The sequence below is a fragment of the Orcinus orca genome, chromosome 20 (genome assembly GCF_937001465.1).
Source record: "Orcinus orca chromosome 20, mOrcOrc1.1, whole genome shotgun sequence".
Lineage (NCBI taxonomy): Eukaryota > Metazoa > Chordata > Mammalia > Artiodactyla > Delphinidae > Orcinus > Orcinus orca.
In genome coordinates this window covers 53155643-53178118 of record NC_064578.1, presented here as the reverse complement: position 1 = coordinate 53178118, position 22476 = coordinate 53155643, and the positions used below count along the sequence as shown (strand labels likewise).

Below are 22476 nucleotides of genomic sequence, written 5' to 3'. Positions count from 1 at the left end.
TAGAGATGCAGGTTATGCAGATGCAGGTAATACAGATGCAGACAACGCAGGTGCAGGCAATGCACCTGCAGGTCATGCAGGTGCAGGTCATGCAGGTGCAGGTAATGCAGATTATTTCGATGCAGGCAATGCAGACACAGGCAATGCAGATGCAGGTCATGCAGGTGCAGGTAATGCAGACGCAGGTTATTCAGATGCAGGCAATGCAGACAGAGGCAATGCAGATGCAGGTGATGCAGGTGCAGGTAATGCAGGTGCAGGCAATGCAGGTGCAGGCAATGCAGATGCAGGTTATTCAGATGCAGGCAATGCAGACACAGGCAATGCAGGTGCAGGTAATGCAGGTGCAGGTAATGCAGATGTTTGGGGGAAGGTGGGGAGGCTTCAGCAGGATAAGAACTAAGTGGGGAGCTCAGCTCAAAGGGCGTGTTTGTATCAAGCTGTATTTAGAAGAAACACAGACATGCTTTGCAGTGTATCAGTGCAGGAAGAGGTGATGGGGGAAAGGGATAGATCTCTGGCTGGGAGTCAGGAACAAGAGTCCCATTGATGAATTGGAGAAGCCAGCAGAAGTATGTTTAGGGATGTATTCACCTTGTGTTTCTGATGTTTTGACCACCGGGGCTTTGTTAACCCTCGAGGGATTGCCCCTGCCAGTGCTAGTCAAGTTCTAGAGATTCTAAGGGATCTGCCTGCAAGCCTGCCCTTCATATTGCAAACCGATCAGCCCAAACCACTTCCTTTATCAAACTCTTACTCTCTGGACCATTATCCTGCTCTCATCACCCCGGGGCCAGGTACCAGAAAACTACAGACAACCCCTACACCCCAGAGCATTCTGAAATCATTCAACTAGACAGTCCTCAGTCTGCTTACCCTGCCTGTTCCTTCCCACGTAAACCACAAAATCTCTTGCCCAGGTTTCCTCCTCACTCCCTCTGCCTCTTGACAGACCCTTGTGCTGCCCCTCATGGCCCTGCAGGGTGTGGCACACCCCCTCCTCTTGGGAACTGTACTACCTGTCTTTTTTGTGGCAATCGTCTCCTGATCTGTTGGCCTCACACAGAGGAATAATAATAAATCCTACATTTTCAAAGAAGCAGGAAGGGGAAGAGCTCATTTCTGGACATGCTGAATGGAGCATGGCTGTGGGCCACCCCGGGAGATCTGCAGGGCAGGCTGCATTGCCGGGATGCCCGTGTCACTCACCAGGGAAGTTGGTCCTATGACAGGGTGGATGTCCTCCATACCCACTGCAGTCCTGGCTGCTCTCTTCCTGTAGGTCTTCACTCTGTTGGGAGACACGAGGGTCTGTGACACAGGGTATCTCTTTTGAGGCTGGAGTGAGTGACTAAGGCAGGTCAAGAGTAGGGTGAGCCCAACATCTTCAGAAAAAACCATAATTCGGAAAGACACATGCACCCCAATGTTCATAGCAGCACATTTACAATAGCCTGGACGTGGAAGCAACCTAAATGTCCATCGACAGAGGAATGGATAAAGAAGATGTGGCACATATATACAATGGAATATTACTCAGCCATGAAAAAGAACAAAATAATGCCATTTTCTGGGACATGGGTGGACCTAGAGATTGTCATACTGAGTGAAGTAAGCCAGACAGAGAAAGACAAATGTCATATGATATGGCTAATATGTGGAATCTAAAAAAATGGTACAAATGGACTTATTTACAAAACAAAATAGAGTCACAGATGCAGAAAACAAACTTATGGTTACCAAGGGGGAAAAGCGGTGGGATAAATTGGGAGATTGGGATTGACATATACACACTGCTATATATAAAGCAGATGACTAATAAGGACCTACTGTATAGCACAGGGAACCCTACTCAATACTTTGTAATGACATATGGGAATAGAACCTAAAAAAGAGTGGATATATGTGTATGCATAACTTATTCAATTTGCTGTACACCAGAAACTAACACAACATTGTAAATCAACTCTACTCCAATAAAAAGTAAAAATTAAAAGGGTAGAGGGAGCCCAGGGGCCTTTACAACAAGACTGTGACAAGGTCCCTTCTCCCTCCCGGCTTCTGGATCTGGGACCAGGGCTGGGAACACACTCAAGCCTGGCCAGGTGTCTACGAGCTGGATCTTCACGACCCCTGCACCGCCCCGCCCTTGCTCTGGGTCCTCACAACCCCTCCAGGCGCCTCTTCTCCTCCCCTGGCCCACAGCCAGCCCAACTCACGTGAAGAAGATGAGGCACAGGCAGAGAACAAGCAGCGTGGTGACACCAGCTCCCCCAAGGGCCCCCTCAATCACTCCTGCCCTGGCCCCCGAGTTTCCTGCAGACAAGAGAGACTTGGGGAGAATTCCAATCCTGATGAGCAGGCATAGGTCTCCTCCTCCCCGTAGCAGGTAGAGTGGGGTGCCCCTCCCTTCCCACCGAGGGTTCTGCCCCTAGGTTCCCCCACCATTTGTAGGACCTCAGCCTTGTCCAAAAGGACAGTCTATGCCGCACTTCTTCTCCAGCCCACATACTCCCAACAAACTTCAGCTCTTCGTGGAGTCAGATATTTCTCCATCCAGGGTCTCTCTGCAAAAGACTCCAGACCTGGCCACAGCAGAGCCATGAGGTTCTGTGCCCCATGGACATTCCAGAGAGACAGACAGACAGAGAGCACTGAGGGCTGCTGAAGGACCTTGTCTCTCCTTCCTTCCAGGGAAGGGGGTCTAAATCTGCTCTCCTGGCCTCTATTGGCCCTGTCACTCAAGGTCCACGGTGATCTTTTGTGCTTTCAGAAGGAGGTGGCAGCAGGAAGCTTCTCAGACCTCCAGGTCAGGCCCAGACAGCTCTCGTGGCCCTGCCTGGTGGCACCCCAACACCCAGGGCAAGGGATGTGCGTCTGGGCGTCACCTGTCAACAGATCGGTGGGCACTGCTGAGACAGCCCTAATGGGGCTCTGTCCAGATGGGGGACCAGGTGTTATGACCAGTGGGAATACAGCAGTGAGGGGAGCGCTGGGCTCCAGAGAGGGCTCAGGGTGAGGGCTGAGGGGCTGACAGTCACAAAAATGGTCCAAACAGATGTTGGGACAATGAAACTCTTCTGTATGATACTATAATGGCAGATACATGTCATTATACATTTGTCCAAACCCATGAAATGTACAACAGCAAGAGGGAACCCTAATGTCAATCATGCACTTTGGTTGAAAATGACGTGTCAGTGGAGATTCATCGATTGTAACAGGAACCCTCTGGGGGGAGGCCGTGCGTGTGTGGGAAAGTGCAGCGGGGACGAGGGAAGTCTCTTTACCTTCTGACGAATCTGCTACGAACCTAAATCAGTTCCTGAAAATAAAGTCTACTTAAGAAATGCCCCCCCCCCCCGCAAGGCCTTCGGTGACCAGAGAAAGATAAAGACCATATTTAGAACAGTCGCAGTGCAGACCCTCCTCCTCCTGGGAGCAGGAGGGTCCCAGCAGCTGCGGGGGTTCTGTAGGGAGACATGGGAGGGATCAGAGGAGACTCTCCCCTCCCTAGAACCCAGGCGTCCTTCCCTCAGGTGTGTTCCAACTCACTTTTCACAACGAGGCTCAGAGATGCTTCCTTGGAGCCCAACGGATGCTGAGCTCGGCAGACATATTTCCCATGGTCCTCCAGTTCCACCCGGGGCAGCTCCAGGACCCCAGGGTTCGAGCAATTGGAGGGGCTCAGGGTCAGGCTCCCCCGGATCCAGCTCATCCTGGCAGGAGGGTTGCTGTCGGCAACACAGTCCAGGCGTAGGAACTGGCCCTCCTGGACTGGGAGAGATAGGCTTTGGCCCAGACTTTCAGGTCCTGGCAGGACAGAGAGAAAGCTAGCTTCAGTCTGCCTGTCTGTCTGTCTGTCTGTCTCTTCCATTGCCTAAAGGCTCATATCTTCCTGTTTTGTAGCACTTGTCAATTTCCTCTGTGTAAAAACTCCCATCTTGGCCAATTTCAAGCACCTAATTTGAAGCCTCTGAACCCAGAAGTGGGAAAAGATGGACACAATGGCACAACTGGCTCTCGCCAACCAGTAAGAGCTAGTCCCAGTACATCACTGAATGCAACTTAAAAAAAAAATGGCGGGGGTTCCCTGGCGGTCCAGTGGTTAGGATTCTGTGCTTCCACTGCAGGGGGCACGGGCTAGATCCCCGGTTGGGGAACTAAGATCCCACAAGCCACGCGGTGCGGCCAAGAAAAATGGCATGTTTTTGCCTAGCAAAATCACCATACACTAAGTCAAAAGCCCAAGATTAGGATGAAAATAAATCCTCTCAACTTATACACAGATGATTGCGTTAATATGAAAAGAGTTTCTTCAAATCATCAAGAAAAAGACCACAAAGAAATAGGCATGGGGTTTCCCTGGTGGCGCAGTGGTTGAGAGTCCGCCTGCCGATGCAGGGGACGCGGGTCCGTGCCCCGGTCCGGGAAGATCCCACATGCCGTGGAGCGGCTGGGCCCGTGAGCCATGGCCGCTGAGCCTGTGCGTCTGGAGCCTGTGCTCCGCAACGGGAGAGGCCACAACAGTGGGAGGCCCGCGTACCGCAATAAAAAAAAAAGAGAAAGAAATACACATGGTTTTTAAACGCAATGAAAGATACCCAACCTATTCACAAAATGATAATGCAAGTTAACATGATAGTGTATTCACTTATGGTATCAGCAAGGATGAAAATGTTTAGCAGGGAAATAGACACATAGCAGGGGGTAGCGTAAGCAGAACAACTTCCATGTAGCTCGATTTGGCAATATCTGTAGAAATTACAAACATACCCTTCGATCTAGGACTTTCTTCTGTCTCAAGAGTAATCTTCCAGACCCACACATTTGTCTTGTCTTTGCAAAGGATTGGAAACACCATAGTTTTCCACTAACAGGAGACCTATTAAGTACTTTATCATATAATATACTTCTAACTGGAAAACCATGGGGTCATCATTAAGAATGAAGAAGGTTTCCTAGGTACAGATACAGGAGAATCTCCAAGATATACCAAGTTTGGGAAAAAGGCGAGTTTAGTTTGTAGAAATGTACCAACGTCACTTCCTTAGTTGTGACAAATATGCCATGTGGATGGAGGATTTTAATGATGAGGTGAGAGATTTGTGGAAAGTCTCTGTACCATGTGAGTCTAAAATTACTGCATATGAAAAGTTTATTAAAAAATACTAATAGAGATGCAAAGCATGTGGGTAGTATGATCTGCATATATGTGTGTGTTTTAAAATGTACACGTGTAGGTTCTATTCGAAAAGATAACCAAGAAGGGGGATACACAAGTGCTGAATACTATTTTATTCTTGTTAAATTGCCCTAGGGACTGAACCATGTTCCCCTCAGATTCATATGCCAAAGCCCTGACCTCCAATATGATGGTATTTGGAGGTATTTGGACGGGTCTTTGAGAAGTCATTAGGGTTAGATGAGGTCATGAGATTGAGATTCTCACGATGACGTTAGTGTTCTTATAAGAGATACCAGAGAACGTAGACAAAAAGCAGCGGTGCACAAGCCAGGAAGCGAGCGCTCACCAGGAACCCAATCAGCCGGCCCTTTGAGCTCAGACGTCCCAGCCTCCAGAGCTGTGAGAAATAAACTCCTCGTTTTTAAGCCACCGAGTCTCTGGTATTTTATTATGGCGGCCTGAGCTGACTAACACACATGGTATGCTTATTCTTTTCTTTTCTTTTCTTTATCTTTTTCAACTACGTTCTACTTTTTGTTTTATTTATTTAGTTATTTTGGCTGTGCCGTGCGGCATGCAGGATCTTAGTTCCCCGAACAGGGATCGAACCTGCGCCCCCTGCATTGGGAGCGTGGAGTCTTAACCACTGGACCGCCAGGGCAGTCCCGTATGCTTACTATTGTAAACAATGACATTAAAATGAGGGAAGGAAACTGAAGGAGTAGGTGGGGTCTAGATCCTAAGGAGAATGAGGGCAGGATGTGGGACAAGGATGGAGCCCTGGCAGTGGGGACAGCCACGTCCAACAGGCAAGGAAGAGGCCACGCGATACCCCGTGAGAGCAGGGCCAGCGAAAGGGGGAGGCCAGTGTGTAAGCTGATGCGCCAGTGGGGGTTTTCCCACCTCTGCTGTCCCCTCCCCGGGCCTGAGCCTCTCTGCCGTCTGAGTTCTGATCCCCAGCTCTGCTCCGAAGGGCAGAGACACTTCCACTTCCACCACACCCCTGGAGAAGAGAGGTTTAGACCTACCTGTGTCTTCTTTCCGGAACACTCTGATGGTCGGCTTCTGGGGTGCATCTGGACAGACAGACATAACAGTCCCCTTTTCAGTGGCGGGAAGGTAGGCATTGGCCCCTTTCCCCCAGAAACATTAGAAATAGGAAGAGGGTGGAGTAGCATCCTCTTTCCTTCCTCCCCAGTTCCAGCTTGCAGGGCTCAGCACGCAGTAGCCCAGGCCCTCCCTCCCGTCCCCAACGCCCTCCGCCCTCAGGGCCCTGGCGTCCCGGCCCCGCGCTCACAGGACACGTTGAGCCTGATGGTTCTGTCTGTGCTCACGCCAGCTCCGGGGAAGTTCACTCGACAGGTGAGGTTGGTGCCATGGTCCTGGGGCCCCAGGGTGAGGGTGAGCACCGAGGAGTGGGGGCCCTTGGGGTGCAGGGAAGGGAGGGCAACCCCGGTCCAGGAGAAGGTGTGGGGTGTCCCCCTCTCACAGGCCCATGGCACTGCACAGGTGATATTCCTGGGGAAGCCAGATTCTAAGGTCCCCTGGACGTGGATGTCGGGTGTCTGTGTCAGAGCTGAAGAGGAGAGAGAAACAGACCCAGGCCCTGTGGGGGGGGAGCCCAAGTGTGCCCCTCAGAGCTGTCTCTGCCCCAGGCCAGCCGCAGCGGCCTGTCCTCCCAGGTCCCCTTGGGCCCCTCCCAGGATGAGAAGACAGGGGGTCCCCTCCCAGCCCTGCCCTGGGGGCCCTCAGGGCCCCTGTGTCTGTGTGTCCTCTCCTTGACACCATCCTTACCTGTTACATGCAGGTGGAGCTTGTTCTCTAAATAACTATATCTCACAGTAGGCCCTCTCTCCACCCTAAAGAAGTATGTCCCCGTGTCTCCCTGCCGTGCATCTCTGATGTCCAGGGAGCAGTTGTAGGTCCGGGGGTCTCCAAGGAGGTGGAATCGGCCCTGGGTGTTCGTCAGCACCGCACGACCTGGTTTGTTTGTGGCCACTGGACGATCCTGGTCGATTCTGGCCCCTTCCTGGAACCAGTAGCCGAAAGCTGGGACAGAGTAGTCCCAGTAGGCCAGGGGATGGTGGAAGAAGCACGGCACGCGGACACACAGGCCCTCCTGCACCGTCACAGACTCCTGCACTTCCAGCTGGTATCTGCTGTCCCAAGCCAGGGACCCTGCGGGGAAACGAGGGTCAGCCACAGCCCCTGCCCTGCCCACCCTCTCCCCGCAGCCCACCCACCTGCCCACAGCAGGGACAGCAGCAGCAGCGGTGGTGGCAATAGCAGCATCTTTGGGGTAAGAGTGATGGGGCCTTTGTGTCACAGGATTGAGAGGAAGCCCCCACAGGAAGCCCAGAGCTGTGGTCAGAAGGTAACCGACCACAAAAGAGGAACTCCGCACCCACATGCTGCCGGAGCTGCGTGGACCTTGGAGAGTCACCACTTCTACTTTCCATGTGAGGCCCTGGTGAGGGTCACGAGCAGCGAATACAGCCCAAAGGCGTCTCCTGGATCCCTGTCCACAGCCTGTCCCTCCCACACCTCTGTCCGCAGGAAATCAGGCCGGTCAGTCCCCGCCAGGGTGAAAGAGGTGGTGATTAGTTACTGGAATTGTAACAGGGAAGAGTCAATCCTGACTCCATGTTGGATCTGTTTCTTCTACTTTAACCTTTGCTTTCCACTGCTTTTGTTCATTAAAAGGATACTGTCTCTACATAATGGCCTGCCTTGGGGAGCCCTGCCCCTCTGCCTGAAGGTTAAAACAAAGTGGCCTCGTTCAGGGAAACATCTGGACGCCGTTCCACCCGTGGATGGCTGCAAGGAAGAAGAAATGAACGCATTCCCTCCCCGAGGCTGGCCATTCCAGGAGATGTTTGCAAAGCTTGTGGCCTTTTCACTTTACTTCCTCATCTCCTCTCCCTCTCTGTGCTGTAAAAGAAATTGGCATCCAAACCCCAGTCAAAAGGTTCTTCAGAGACACTAGTCTGCTGTCTTCTAGGTCTGCCAGCTTTCCGAATAAAGTTGTCATTCCTTCCCTCAACACCTCATCTCCAATTCATGCGCCCGTTGTGAGGCGAGCAGAGCAAGCTTGGACTTGGGAACAAAATGAACACGACAACGGCACAGGGGCACCTCTCCTTTCAGGGGAGTGGAGCACAAGGCAAGAATGCGGCAGACGTTGTCTCCACCCTTGAGAACTTCTCCAACGCCCCAGCTCCTGCTGATACAGTGTGAGATAGGGGCAGCCCAGATAGAGGCTTGGAGGAAACCCCATCGCTCCATGCAGCTAGAAGGCGAGTTCCCAGGTATACATGGACAGAGAGGATGAGACCAGGATCCAAGAGGGTGGCCACCAGGACATGATCCCACAGGGGGTCCTGAGGCTTCCTGACCTGCTCACGGCCCCCTGCCCCAGGCCTCCCTGCACATGCCAGGCTTGGGAGCCGGGCACTGGGAGCAAAATGGCAGCCAGCGTGACCCTGGGGGGATGCCAGTTTTTGGAGGTAGGTGGGCCCTGCCCTTCTCCCTTCCAGGCCTCAGTTTTCTCATCTGTCACATGGAAGGATCACAATGTTCAACCCTCGTCTGTGGGAGAATCTGATACAAGGACAGAGGCGGGCGTTTTCTACAGACTCTTCTGTGGCTGTCTTGCAGGTCAGGTGTCTGGCCCTGCTCATCCCTCAGGGGTCACTCTGAGTCCCACCCTCAGTGGTGGTCAGCGCTTCCCTGGGGCTTCCTCCCCTGAGGGCTTTCATGCGGGGCTCAGGGGCACAGGCTCTGCAGCAGATGGCTCTAGGCTTGCGCTTGTTTCCCTAATCCTTGCTGTGCCACCTTGGGGAGGCGCTTAACCACTCTGTGCAGAGGTGTGCCTATGCTCGCACGGCGTTGGAAGCTGAATTGTGTCACCCCCCAGATTCCTATGTGCACGTCCTAACCCCCAGTACCTCTAAGTGTGACTGCATTTGGAGACAAGGCCTTTAAAGAGGTAATTAATATAAAGTCAGGTCATTGGGCTGGGCCTTAATCTAATAGGACTGCTGTCCTTGTAAGAAAGAGAGATTAGGACACAGACACATACTGAGGGAAGACCACGTGAAGATACAGGGAGAAGATGGCCATCTACAAGCCAAGGAGAGAGGCCTCAGAAGGATGTCTATATAGGTGTGACTGAATCACTTTGCTGTACAGCAGAAATTAGCACAACATTGTAAAGCAATGTTTTGTAAAGCAAAATTTAAAAAATTTAAAATAATAATACTAAGAAGCCAGCCCTGCTGACACTTTGATCTCAGACTTCCAGCCTCCTGATCTGTGAGAAAATGAATTTCTGTTGCTCAAGCCGCCCAGTCGGCCGTACTTCCTTACGGCAGCCCTAGCAGGTGAACCCACGGGGTCACCCCGAAGATTCGACGTGTTCCTACAAGTGGAGGGCTCAGAGCAGCCTAGAGCAGCCCAAACTGACGCAGCCCACACAGTGGCCAGTGGTCAGCCTGCAGGATGGGGCCACTCCAAGGACAGGAGGAGAAAAGGGAATGAAAGAGGTGGTAACCCGAGGACACCTCGGCTCCTCCTCCTGGTCTCAGAGTGGCGGCAGGGAGTGGTGGCGTGAGGCGAGATCTTAATTCCCTGCCCAGGAATTGAACCTGGGAAGCCTGGATGAAAACCAGGAATCCCAGCCACCACACCCCCTGGCCCTTGCCCCCAGTGAAAAATGCATCTCTCACGGAGGCAAAACTGGAAAAACAGGTACAAAGCTTATTATTAGAGACACAGCACAACAACAAGTGGGAGAACACACAAAGAAACTGTTTAGTTAACATAGAAGCAAGGCAGAGACGCACACCCGCAGGGAAAGGGTGTGGGCGTCCCCCCCAATGACGAAGAGCCCCATAAAAAGGCGGTTACGTCATTCATATAGGGCAGTTCTTCCGGGTCTTTGTTTCCCTTTGGCCAATTATCTGGTTTCTTTTTCCACACCTGACCTGCCCTAGGACCCTCAACAGCATGCGTGCGCAGCTTTTTTCCAAGATGGATTCCAGCCCAGAGGTCTATGGGACGGCCTTAGCCTCACATGTTATGGGGTGGCGCCCCCTCCTTTTGGACCCCAAGGAGCCTTTCTGCGCATGTGCAATGTCTCCCTTGCCCCAAGGATGGGAAATGCATGGCCTCGTGATCTTTTAACAGGGTTTGTCCCACTCTGTTCCTGCCATAAAAATGTCCAATGTCTGGTTATTTACCCTATTACTTCTGTCGCTGGTTTTTATATCGAGGTGCAGATCTCGAAAGATAGACAGGAGTCCGGTCATAAATATGGAGTCCTGGAGCCTGTTTGTCTCTTGCTTCAGGAAATGTAAACAGGGGGCTGGGAATGAATGTCCGGCCTGGAGCCCATCTTCTTCTCACCCCAGGAAGTGTAAACAAGAGGCCAGTTGTAAATGTCTAGCCTGGAGCCCATCTATCTCCTGCCTCACTCCGCGCACCGGCTCTGATCTCTACTCGCTCTTACTTCACTCTGGCCACACTTCCGCTCCCCTCCCCAGGCCAGGACGTGCTGAACAGGCCGCTGTTCGGGCAGGTCCCTCCACTGGCTGAGCTGGTGGCCGCTCCTGCACCCTGGGTGCCTGTCTCCCATCTGTTGAGCAGAGTGTCCTGTGGGGTTGGGCTAAGGCGAGGCCACCACTGGAGCAGAACCAGCCAGGGTCAGGAAGGGGGATGGAGACACCATCACAGTGGGGCGTGGCCTGGGCTGATGCAGCGGGGAGGACGGGGCTGCGGGAGCCGCGAGGAGGGAGGAGGGCGTAACGCGGATGATGGGACAGGTGAGCGCATTCCTGACACTATGATGATAACCCTTGACTGTTTCTGAGTCAGGGCTTGGGAAACGGTGGGTGTGAGTGTTCATCCCCGTTTGGCTGTAGGAACTGGGATGCCCTGACTCTGCATTGTTTTTCCAGTCCTGGGGTCCTAAAGCAACCTGCCTTCTTCTTACCACTTTCCAGAATTCTCCTTTGGTTGTGTCTTGCACCATTCGCAGGGTTTATCGTTGTGAACAGAGGGAGAAGCAGGGAACGATGGGCCGATGTCATCTTGCCTGGATTGGCAGGCTAACCATCGACCTTTAATGTGTTGGGTCGCATCACGCAGGCTGACGTCATCATAAACGGAAGTCTGACCTAACTGTGCTGTCTGGGTGGAGGCGCCGGGTTTGGGCGCCAGGCCTTTTCTTACACCACACCAGAATCTTTCATCTGTTCAAGTGTCACTTTAGAAACTGGGGCGTCATGCATGGTCCCTGCCATGGTTTTGGTGCTGCTGGTATATTTGGGGCTGTTTTTGTTTCAACTGATTTGCAGTAAAATTAGAGTGTTAGGCTTTGTAGGAGGACGTTTCCAAGCTCTCGCTTCCCTCTACCTTCTCGACCCAGACTATAATTTTGAACTCACTTTGAAGGATAAGAAGGTGTTAGCCAGATGACTTCATGGGGCTGGGTCTTCCTGGAAGGAGAGATGCAGGTGCTCAAAGACAGTGAGGGATGCATCAGAATGGGTTCTTAGAGAATGACTTGAGGGATAGGTGGTTTGGGGTACGGTGATGGAGAAGCAGATTGGGTGAGACTAAGAATAACCTAGAACCTACAACCCTGGGGCTGCCTGTTTTTGTGAATAAAATTTTGTTGGCCCACAGCCACATTAATTCGTTTGCAAATGGTCTACGGTTGCTTTTGCACTACAGTTGAATAGTTGCAACGGAGACCCTATGGCTTGAAAAGCCTAAATACTTACTATCTGGCCCTTTAGCAGAAAGGTCTCCTGACCCCTGACCTAAAACGTCAGGTTGAGAAGCTTGTAAATTATTCTTTGGGCTTGAGGAGAGAGCGGTATTTTGGCTGTGGTCAGCTCTAAGATTTAGGAAATTCTCTAAATGTTATTACTTGATTTTGGCTATAGCAGGACTAGTAGAAGACAGGGAGGGGGGAAAGGGAAGATTCAGGAATGGCAAGAGATGGTGCTGGAGGTCCAGTCAAGGAAGGGATCCATGGGAGGGTTTTGAGTAGACAGTGAGACTGACATGTAGCCGATGTGGTGCCCGGGACAGGACACACCCAGCCTCTGGGTGAAATGTGCAAACAAACAAACAAAATGTTGCCTGCGGTTCAGTAAACAAAGGATGTTGTCCGCCATTAAACAGTCAACCACCGCGGTCTCCCCCGAAGGTGTGCCCTGAGGGGATTCAGGACGAGAAAAGCACGATCCTGGCCCTAGGTTGTTAAGGCGCATCTAAGGACTAATTTCCAATCAGCTCAGACTGTGCATCCTCCCATACACAGAAAAGCTCTGAAAGCTCCAACGTCATTACTCTGATCGTCTGATGTTTGTGGTTGGACATCTTTTGATGTTCGACTACATGTTTGTTTGTTTTCAGCAAAAACACCTTTATATCCTGGCTCCTCCCTGACCTCTTTGGAGCAGCTCCTCAGAGCTATGGGAGAGGCTCTCTCCCAGGCTATAGTCCTCAGTAAGGTCCCCAAATAAAACATAACGTGCAACTTTTAGGTTGTGTGCTTTTTCTCAGTGGACAAAGGTCACAATGTATGAAGACTTCTGTTGCATATTTGGTACTTTCGTTTAATCCTCACAACAACCTTGTGATGCTGGACCTCTCACATCCATTTCACCAAAGCAGAAAACCAAGACATGGCGGGGTTAGGTGCCTCGCATGATATCATACTCTTACTGAATGAGAAAGCGTGGGTTTGATGCCAGGTGTCTCTGAATGCAAAGCCTAAGATAGTTCCAATAGAGCAGGAAAGTCACTGACAGCAGTTCATAAACCCATCACCTACGGGGATGTTAAGTCCCTAAGGATTAGCCTGTGGGTCCGCCTTCCTGTAGAGGAAATGACGTCCTGCCTGAGGCTGATACCGCGTGCGGTCCCTCACTTGGTCCTGATCTCCGTGTATTCTGAGTGGGGGCTCTCCTGAGGGTGACGCATCCCATGGAAGCTGAGGGAGGCGTAATGCAGCTCTTCCTCCATCCCCGAGGTGGGGGTGGCCCCTGCCGAGCTGGTGGGGTCAGGAGGATCCTCTAACTTGGACTCTCGCCGGTGATCCTGGATGGAGAGCAAAGGAAGGGGTCAGATCAAGGTAGTTTCGGGGGGAGAAGGGAGAGAGGGTCCAGGAAGTGAATTTGACTCTGGGACAGAGCATCTATTCGTTCTTCCATTCTGCTACCAAACGTTTCTGAAGGTTCCATTTATTCAGTCATCCAACAAATATAACGCTATAGATTGTTTCCCAGTTCTACTGAGCACCCACACAGACCTATGGAGGAAATATTACTACGTTACAGGGAGAGAAACGAAGTCTCAGAGAGGGTAGGTTCCTCCCAAGGTCACACATCTATTGATCACAAACTCAACTCCTGGCCCTCTGAGGTTTCCTGAGGTTTTCCGTAAACAGGAGGGTGTTTATGGAAACTCACTTCTCCTGTGTGTCTCTCCTTTACTCTCGCACCATTATCACACTCACAACACTTCTGTCACTAGATGCGTGGGTTCTTTGGACCCCCACACCAAGGAATTCTCCCACACCAGCTGGGTGTCCTGCAATGTAACTCAGTTCTGATACTATCTGCCTGGAGATAGTGTCAGATCCCACAGGTTGAGGGCTCAGTCCCATGAGACTGCCTCCCCCCCACTTCAGGTGTCAATCACAAGTCCAGGTTGTCACCTGTGCTTCTGACCAACTGGCTCTAAATCAGAGGTTCCTATGACCTCCTCCTCAGGTTTGAGTAATTTGCTGGAGTTGCTCACAAAACTCAGGAAAACCGTTTACTTACTAGATTCCTAGTTTATTATGAAAGGATATAGCTTAGGAAGGCGTGAAAAGTCCGATGAAGAAATACACAGGGCAAGGTATGTGGGAAGGGGTGCAGGGTTTCCACCCCCTCTCAAGACACATCACTCTCCCAGCACCTCCACTTGTGCACCAGCCAGAAGCTCCCTGTGCCCCGTACTATTGGGATTTTTATGGCGGCTTCGTCATGATTAAGCGATGCGTCTCTCCAATGCATCAGCTTGTCCCAACCTCTGAGCCCAGCACTTGTGGCTCCCTCTGTCTAGAGCCCTTCAACGACTCTCTTTCAGGGGCTCACACTGTGTTCCTTCACTTCCTGCAGGGGTTTTCTCAAAGACTCCACCCCCAGAACTGTCCCTCCCATTGCGTTTCCCTCCATAGCTCTCATTTCCTGTATACTTTCACTACTCACCTGTTCATTGCTTTCACCACAACCGCCCCACTCCCCTCTCAATAAATGTAAGTCCTTGACAGCAAGGGACATTTTCCACTTGTAACATATGTCTCTGTAAAAATACAGAGATTACCCAAGTGCTCAGAACAATCAACAAGTGGGAGATAGTTGCTGAAGGAATAAGTGAATGCATGGGTGATGGATTCGCTCAGAGACCTCAGTGATGGCCACATTAGCCATAGGTCAAGAAATAAATGAAAGCCAGGGATCAGAGGATGAGCATGAGTAGGGCTGGTTGATACGGACACGGGAGGAGAAGGGGGCAGACGGGCAATGATTCTGAGGGGCAAAAAGCTTACTTTGCTTGAGCAAGCCTGTTTGGAAGAAGTGCAGCGTTAAAGCTGTCTCTGGTTTTCCTGCCCTAAATGTCAATCAAGTTGTTTGGCAGTGTGGAGAAACAGTGCATTTCAGACTTGGGCAGGATGGGACGACTGTCTAATACAGATGCAGGCAGTGCAGATGCAGCTAATGCAGATGCAGGTAATGCAGATGCAGGCAATGCAGATGCAGGTAATGCAGATGCAGGTAACGCAGATGCAGGCAATGCAGATGCAGGTAATGCAGATGCAGGTTATTCAGATGCAGGCAATGCAGACACAGGCAATGCAGATGCAGGTAATGCAGGTGCAGGCAATGCAGGTGCAGGCAATGCAGGTGCAGGTAATGCAGATGTTTGGGGGAAGGTGGGGAGGCTTCAGCAGGATAAGAGCTAAGTGGGGAGCTCAGCTCAAAGGGAGTGTTTGTATCAAACTGTATTTAGAAGAAACACAGACATGCTTTGCAGTGTATCAGTGCAGGAAGAGGTGATGGGGGAAAGGGATAGATCGCTGGTTGGGAGTCAGGAACAAGAGGACCATTGATGAATTGGAGAAGCCAGCAGAAGTATGTTTAGGGATGTATTCACCTTGTGTTTCTGATGTTTTGACCACCGGGGCTTTGTTAACCCTCGAGGGATTGCCCCTGCCAGTGCTAGTCAAGTTCTAGAGATTCTAAGGGATCTGCCTGCAAGCCTGCCCTTCATATTGCAAACCGATCAGCCCAAACCACTTCCTTTATCAAACTCTTACTCTCTGGACCATTATCCTGCTCTCATCACCCCGGGGCCAGGTACCAGAAAACTACAGACAACCCCTACACCCCAGAGCATTCTGAAATCATTCAACTAGACAGTCCTCAGTCTGCTTACCCTGCCTGTTCCTTCCCACGTAAACCACAAAATCTCTTGCCCAGGTTTCCTCCTCACTCCCTCTGCCTCTTGACAGACCCTTGTGCTGCCCCTCATGGCCCTGCAGGGTGTGGCACACCCCCTCCTCTTGGGAACTGTACTACCTGTCTTTTTTGTGGCAATCGTCTCCTGATCTGTTGGCCTCACACAGAGGAATAATAATAAATCCTACATTTTCAAAGAAGCAGGAAGGGGAAGAGCTCATTTCTGGACATGCTGAATGGAGCATGGCTGTGGGCCGCCCCGGGAGATCTGCAGGGCAGGCTGCATTGCCGGGATGCCCGTGTCACTCACCAGGGAAGTTGGTCCTATGACAGGGTGGATGTCCTCCATACCCACTGCAGTCCTGGCTGCTCTCTTCCTGTAGGTCTTCACTCTGTTGGGAGACACGAGGGTCTGTGACACAGGGTATCTCTTTTGAGGCTGGAGTGAGTGACTAAGGCAGGTCAAGCGTAGGGTGAGCCCAACATATTCAGAAAAAACCATAATTCAGAAAGACACATGCACCCCAACATTCATAGCAACACATTTACAATAGCCTGGACGTGGAAGCAACCTAAATGTCCATTGACAGAGGAATGGATAAAGAAGATGTGGCACATATATACAATGGAATATTACTCAGCCATGAAAAAGAACAAAATAATGCCATTTTCTGGGACATGGATGGACCTAGAGATTGTCATACAGAGTGAAGTAAGCCAGACAGAGAAAGACAAATGTCATATGATATGGCTAATATGTGGAATCTAAAAAAACGGTACAAATGGACTTATTTACAAAACAGAAATAGAGTCACAGACGCAGAAAACAAACTTATGGATACCAAGGGGGAAAAGCGGTGGGATAAATTGGGAGATTGGGATTGACATATACACACTGCTATATATAAAGCAGATGACTAATAAGGACCTACTATATAGCACAGGGAACTCTACTCCGTACTTTGTAATGACATATGGGAATAGAATCTAAAAAAGAGTGGCTATATGTGTATGCATAACTTATTCAATTTGCTGTACACCAGAAACTAGCACAACATTGTAAATCAACTCTACTCCAATAAAAAGTAAAAATTAAAAGGGTAGAGGGAGCCCAGGGGCCTTTACAACAAGACTGTGACAAGGTCCCTTCTCCCTCCCGGCTTCTGGATCTGGGACCAGGGCTGGGAACTCACTCAGGCCTGGCTAGGTGTCTACGAGCTGGATCTTCACTACCCCTGCACCGCCCCGCCCTTGCTCTGGGTCCTCACAAACCCTCCAGGCGCCTCTTCTCCTCCCCTGGCCCACAGCCAACCCAACTCACGTGAAGAAGATGAGGCACAGGCAGAGAACAAGCAGCGTGGTGACACCAGCTCCCCCAAGGGCCCCCTCAATCACTCCTGCCCTGGCCCCCGAGTTTCCTGCAGACAAGAGAGACTTGGGGAGAATTCCAATCCTGATGAGCAGGCATAGGTCTCCTCCTCCCCGTAGCAGGTAGAGAGGGGTGCCCCTCCCTTCCCACCGAGGGTTCAGCCCCTAGGTTCCCCCACCATTTGTAGGACCTGAGCCTTCTCCAGAAGGGCACAGTCTATGCCACACTTCCTCTCCAGCCCACATACTCCCAACAAACTTCAGCTCTTCGTGGAGTCAGCTATTTCTCCACCCAGGGTCTCTCTGCAAAAGACTCCAGACCTGGCCACAGCAGAGCCATGAGGTTCTGTGCCCGTGGACATTCCAGAGAGACAGAGAGCACTGTGGGAGGCTGAAGGGCCTTGCCTCTCCTTCCTTCCAGGGAGGGGGTCTAAATTTGCTCTCCTGGCCTCTGTTGGCCCTGTCACTCAGGGTCCACGGTGATCTTTTGTGCCTCAGAAGGAGGTGGCAGCAGGAAGCTTCTCAGACCTCCAGGTCAGGCCCAGACAGCTCTCGTGGCCCTGCCTGGTGGCACCCCAACACCCAGGGCAAGGGATGTGTGTCCGGGCATCACCTGTCAACAGTTCGGTGGGCACTGCTGAGACAGCCCTAATGGGGCTCTGTCCAGATGGGGGACCAGGTGTTATGACCAGTGGGAATACAGCAGTGAGGGGAGCGCTGGGCTCCAGAGAGGGCTCAGGGTGAGGGCTGAGGGGCTGACAGTCACAAAAATGGTCCAAAGAGATTTTGGGACAATGAAACTACTGTGTATGATACTAGAATGGCAGATACATGTCATTATACATTTGTCCAAACCCATGAAATGTACAACAGCAAGAGGGAACCCTAATGTCAATCATGCACTTTGGTTGAAAATGACGTGTCAGTGGAGATTCATCGATTGTAACAGGCACCCTCTGGCGGGGCGTGCTGTTGGGGGGAGGCCGTGCGTGTGTGGGAAAGTGCAGCGGGGACGAGGGAAGTCTCTTTAACTTCTGATGAATCTGCTACGAACCAAAATAAGTTCCTGAAAATAAAGTCTACCTAAAAAATGCTCCCCCCCCCCCCGCAAGGCCTTCGGTGACCGGAGAAAGATAAAGACCATATTTAGAATGGGCAGGGAGGGAGGTGTGGGTCACTTTGGCAAGACCAGAGTCGGAGGATACGGCAGGAAGAGACCTAATGGGGGCTTCTTGTGTCTAATTGCAGGACCACACCCGACCTGCACCATTTGAGCTCTGAAAGTGCAGTCCTGACCCAACCTGGAAGAGATCCCACTCCAGTCAATGCCCCATGGATGGGGGGCTCCGTCTTACCTGTGCCATCCCCTGAGCACACACCTCTTGCTGGGCTCTGTGGAGCACCTAGCAGTGGAAGACAGGATTTCCTTCCTCAGTGTGAGGACTGGGGTGAGATAAGGGTAGGCATCCCCCCCACACACACCCAGAAGCCACAGAAATGCAGGAGGGACAGGGCTTCTGTACTTCCAGGCCCTCCTACTCAGCCGGGTCTCCAGGCAACAGCACCAAGCACCCCCGGCCTGGCCCTCCTGCCCCCATCCGCTCACGCCCCGGGCATCACGGCGCAGCGCTCACAGGTGACACTGAGCTGGATGGTCCTCTCCACGATCACACCGTTTGCGGGGAACTTCACCTGACAGGTGACATTGGTGCCATTGTCCTGGGGCTGTGGGGTGATGGTGAGCACTGAGGACAGGTGGGTCCTGGGGCCCAGGGAGGTGAGGGCGGCTGACGTCCAGGAGAAGATGGGGGGCGCGCCCTGCTCACAGGCCCAGGGCACAGAGCAGGTCAGGTTCCCGGGGCGTCCAGCCTCCAGCGTCGCAGGAATGAGGATGTGGGGTGTGTGGTTCAGGGCTCATGAAGAGAGGGGGAGACGGGGTCAGGAGGAGGGTTAGAGGTGCAGCCCTGAGATAAGCTTCAGGCTTTGGTCCAGCCCCTCTTTCTGAACCCCCACTTGCTCTCCCCCCGACCCCTCCCAGGAGGGGGTCCTATCCGAGTCCTGCCCTGGGGCTCCAGGTCCTTCCCCTGAGGCCTCTCCCGGACCCCACTCCTTACCCGTCACATGCAAGGAGAGCTTGTTAGGCTTATAACTCCATAATGTCGTTCCTCTTTCCACACGAAAAAAATATGAACCTTGATCCCTCCTCCTGGCGTCTCTGATATCCAGGGAGCAATTGTTTCCATGGTCCCCTAGGAGGTTAAATCGGCCTTGGGTCTCTTCCTGAACTTCACGTTCTGGGTTGTTTGTGGCCACAGGGGCATCCAGGTTCACATCGGCCCCTTCCTTGAACCAGTAGCCGAAAACTGGGGCAGAGTTGTCCTTCTTGTCCCAGGGATAGTAGAAGGAGCAGGGCACGCGGACACACAGGCCCTCCTGCACCGTCACGGACTCCTGCACTTCCATCTGGTATCTGCTGTCCCAAGCCAGGGACCCTGCGGGGAAACGAGGGTCAGCCACAGCCCCTGCCCTGCCCACCCTCTCCCCGCAGCCCACCCACCTGCCCACAGCAGGGACAGCAGCAGCGGCAGCATCTCTGAAACGGAGGGCTTCTGGGCGTTCTGTGTGTGAAAAGAGAAGGGGGAGGAGAGAGGGAGGTAAGGCTGCGGGGAGACCCACGGGAAGCCGGGGAGGAACACGAGACCCAGGTGTTCACAGAAGAGGAACTGCAAAGCCGGAGCTCGGCCCCCCCTCCGCACAGAGCGCACGGACACCCCTCGGTCCAGAGACCCCGGAGACCTGCCCAGAGAGGAGCAGGCAAGGAGGAGAGCCCTGCCCTGCCCCCCGTCTCGGGTGGGTCCTTCCAGCACCAGAGCCTCTGAGGACACGGAGGTGTAGGACACGGCGAGCCTCCTAAGGTCCTCCCGTCTGAGCACCACTGTCTACACTAGGGAGCCGCTCAGCTCCTCTCTTGACCTGGAGGGTCCCAGCCTCACCTAGACCCTCGGGTGGTCGGTCCTGCTAGATGTCAGGTTCTTCAGCGTCTGTGTGAGCGTCTGGGGCAGAAGACAAGAAGGGGCTCCTGGGTGACGTGAAGGCAGCCGCCAATCATGCCTTCACTCCTTCCCCCAACACTGAGCATCTTGGGCTGGTGACCTGGAGACCAGAAGGGCTACGGCTGGCCTGGTCCCTGCCCAGGAGATGCTCCCGCCCGGGCCCATCACTTCCTCCCCAAACAGGCAGCACTCTCGGGCTTTAGAGCTGCATCAGTGGTGAGATTGCCGAGTGTCCGGCAGCATACTGGGTATTTTCTAAAAATATGATATGGGATGTTTTTTTAACTTCTACTATGCTGATTCCCAAACTTTCAATGGCATCTTCAGAATAAAAACCATGTAGCATCTTCATGTAAAACAAACGGGCAAGCACATGTTCTATGTCAGTGCAAAGGAAATTACTTTTTTTAACGAGCCTCCAAATTATTTAGTTTTCAATTTAGTTTCATTTTTATTTTGTATTGGAGTAGAGTTGATTTACAATGGTGTGTTAGTTTCAGTTGTGCAGCAAGGTGATTCAGTTATACATATACATATATCTATTTATTTCAGATTTTTTTCCAATATAGGTTATTGCAGAATATTGAGTAGAGTTCCCTGTGCTATGCTTTGTCCTTGTTGAGTGTTGATTTATATATAGCAGTGTGTATGTGTTAGTCCCAAACTCCTAATTTATCCCTGCCCCATCCCCTTTCCCCTTTGGTAACCATAAGTTTGTTTTCTATGTCTGTGAGTCTGTTTCTGTTTTGTAAATGAATTTAGTGGTATTATTTTTTAGATTCCACATGAAAGTGATATTATATAATGTTATCTCTGTCTGACTTACTGCACTTAGTGTGACAATCTCTAGGTCCATCCATGTTGCTGCAAATGGCATTATTTCATTCTTCTTATGGCTAGGTAATATTCCATTATATATATTCATATATATATCTCACATCTTTATCCATTTATCTGTGGATGGACACTCAGGTTGCTTCCATGTCTTCGCTGTTGTGAATAGAGCTGCTATGAATATTGGGGTGCCCGTATCTTTTTGAATTAGAGGTTTCTTCGAATATATGCCGGGGAGTGTGATTGCTGGATCATATGCTAACTCTATTTTTAGTTGTTTTTTGTTTTTTTTTTTTGCAGTACGCGTCATTGTGGTGGCCTCTCCTATTGCAGAGCACAGGCTCCGGACGCGCAGGCTCAGCGGCCATGGCTCACGGGCCCAGCCGCTCCGCAGCATGTGGGATCTTCCCAGACCGGGGCACGAACCCATGTCCCCTGCATCAGCAGGCGGACTCTCAACCACTGTGCCACCAGGGAAGCCCCTATTTTTGGTTTTTTAAGGAACCTCCATACTGTTCTCCATAGTGGCTGCACCAGTTTACATTTCCATCCACAGTGCAGAGGGGTTCCCTTTTCTTCACACCCTCTCCAGCATTTATTATTTGTAGACTTTTTGATGATGGCCATTCTGACCGGTGTAAGGTGATACCTCATTGTAGTTTGGATTTGCATTTCCGTGAGGATCCTTTTAAATGAAAGTTCAATCCTGTCTCTGCTCTCCTCAAAGGCTTCCCGATACTTGCATTGGCCTGGAAGCCCTTGGGATAATTGTCTCTTACGGGAACACAGAACCCGCTTTCTTCCACTTTCAAGTCTTGGCTCAAACATCACCTTGGGCACTCTCAGCAACAGAAAATAGCCCCCGAATGTCACGTGTTCGCTCCCTGCCCGATGCTTCTCCAGACACATGTTACCATCAAACACACTCAATATTTTTTCTTATTTTTTAAAAGTTTCTATCCTTATATCCAGAAGGACAGCTTCTTGATGACAGAGAGTTAAAAACAATTTTTTATTGAAACGTAATTATTTACAAAGTTGTGTTTAATGTCTGCTGTCCAGCAAAGTGGCTTAGTTATTCATATACATATAATACACATTCTTTTTCATATTCTTTTCCATATGGTTTATCCCAGGATATTGACTATAGTTCCCTGTGCTGTACAGTGGGACCTTGTTTATCCATTCTGTGTATAATAGTTCACATTGTTAAACCCAAACTCCGAATCCATCCTCCACCCCCACCCCCCAGGTAACCACAAGCTTATTCTCTATGCTTGATGACAGAGATTTTTTTTTTTTTTTACGGTACGCAGACCTCTCACTGTTGTGGCCTCTCCCGTTGCGGAGCACAGGTTCTGGACGCGCAGGCTCAGCGGCCATGGCTCACGGGCCCAGCCGCTCCGCTGCATGTGGGATCTTCCCGGACCAGGGCACGAACCCGCGTCCCCTACATCGGAAGGTGGACTCTCAACCACTGCACCACCAGGGAAGCCCGATGACAGAGGTGTTT

General features: G+C 51.5%; 2 protein-coding genes and 1 long non-coding RNA gene across 24 annotated transcripts in view; 1 reads left to right on the top strand and 2 right to left on the bottom strand.

The window, feature by feature from the left end:
• Positions 1-12741, top strand: part of LOC105748935 (uncharacterized) — a 36372-nt gene extending 23631 nt beyond the window's left edge. For 5 of the 21 annotated variants that reach the window (XR_007474324.1, XR_007474328.1, XR_007474332.1 and 2 more), the window contains one exon: positions 7892-12741. This is a non-coding gene — a long non-coding RNA (uncharacterized LOC105748935). Of the gene's footprint in view, positions 1-245; positions 270-329; positions 345-6428; positions 6551-7516 lie in introns of those variants that run through there. The other 16 variants (XR_007474326.1, XR_007474327.1, XR_007474321.1 and 13 more) reach the window with 11 other exon arrangements.
• The window catches only part of LOC101275424 (myeloid cell surface antigen CD33), a 60597-nt gene that overhangs the window by 32524 nt on the left and 5597 nt on the right, over positions 1-22476 (bottom strand). The window contains exons 3-5 of one of the 2 annotated variants that reach the window (XM_049703455.1): positions 6983-7366; positions 6486-6764; positions 6217-6264 (exon numbers count right to left, since the gene is read on the bottom strand). The exons of the other annotated variant lie outside the window; for it this stretch is intronic. Coding sequence (XP_049559412.1) covers positions 6217-6264; positions 6486-6764; positions 6983-7366 — 711 coding nt within the window. The remainder of the gene's footprint in view (positions 1-6216; positions 6265-6485; positions 6765-6982; positions 7367-22476) is intronic. 2 annotated transcript variants of the gene reach the window in all.
• On the bottom strand, positions 13097-19710 carry LOC101275423 (myeloid cell surface antigen CD33). Its single transcript, XM_049703501.1, has 7 exons — positions 19634-19710; positions 19191-19568; positions 18711-18989; positions 18432-18479; positions 17030-17126; positions 16019-16100; positions 13097-13300 (listed from the first exon to the last, which is right to left on the bottom strand). The coding sequence occupies exons 1-7, from the start codon at positions 19665-19667 to the stop codon at positions 13127-13129; spliced, it is 1092 nt and encodes a 363-aa protein (XP_049559458.1). The 5' UTR covers positions 19668-19710; the 3' UTR covers positions 13097-13126.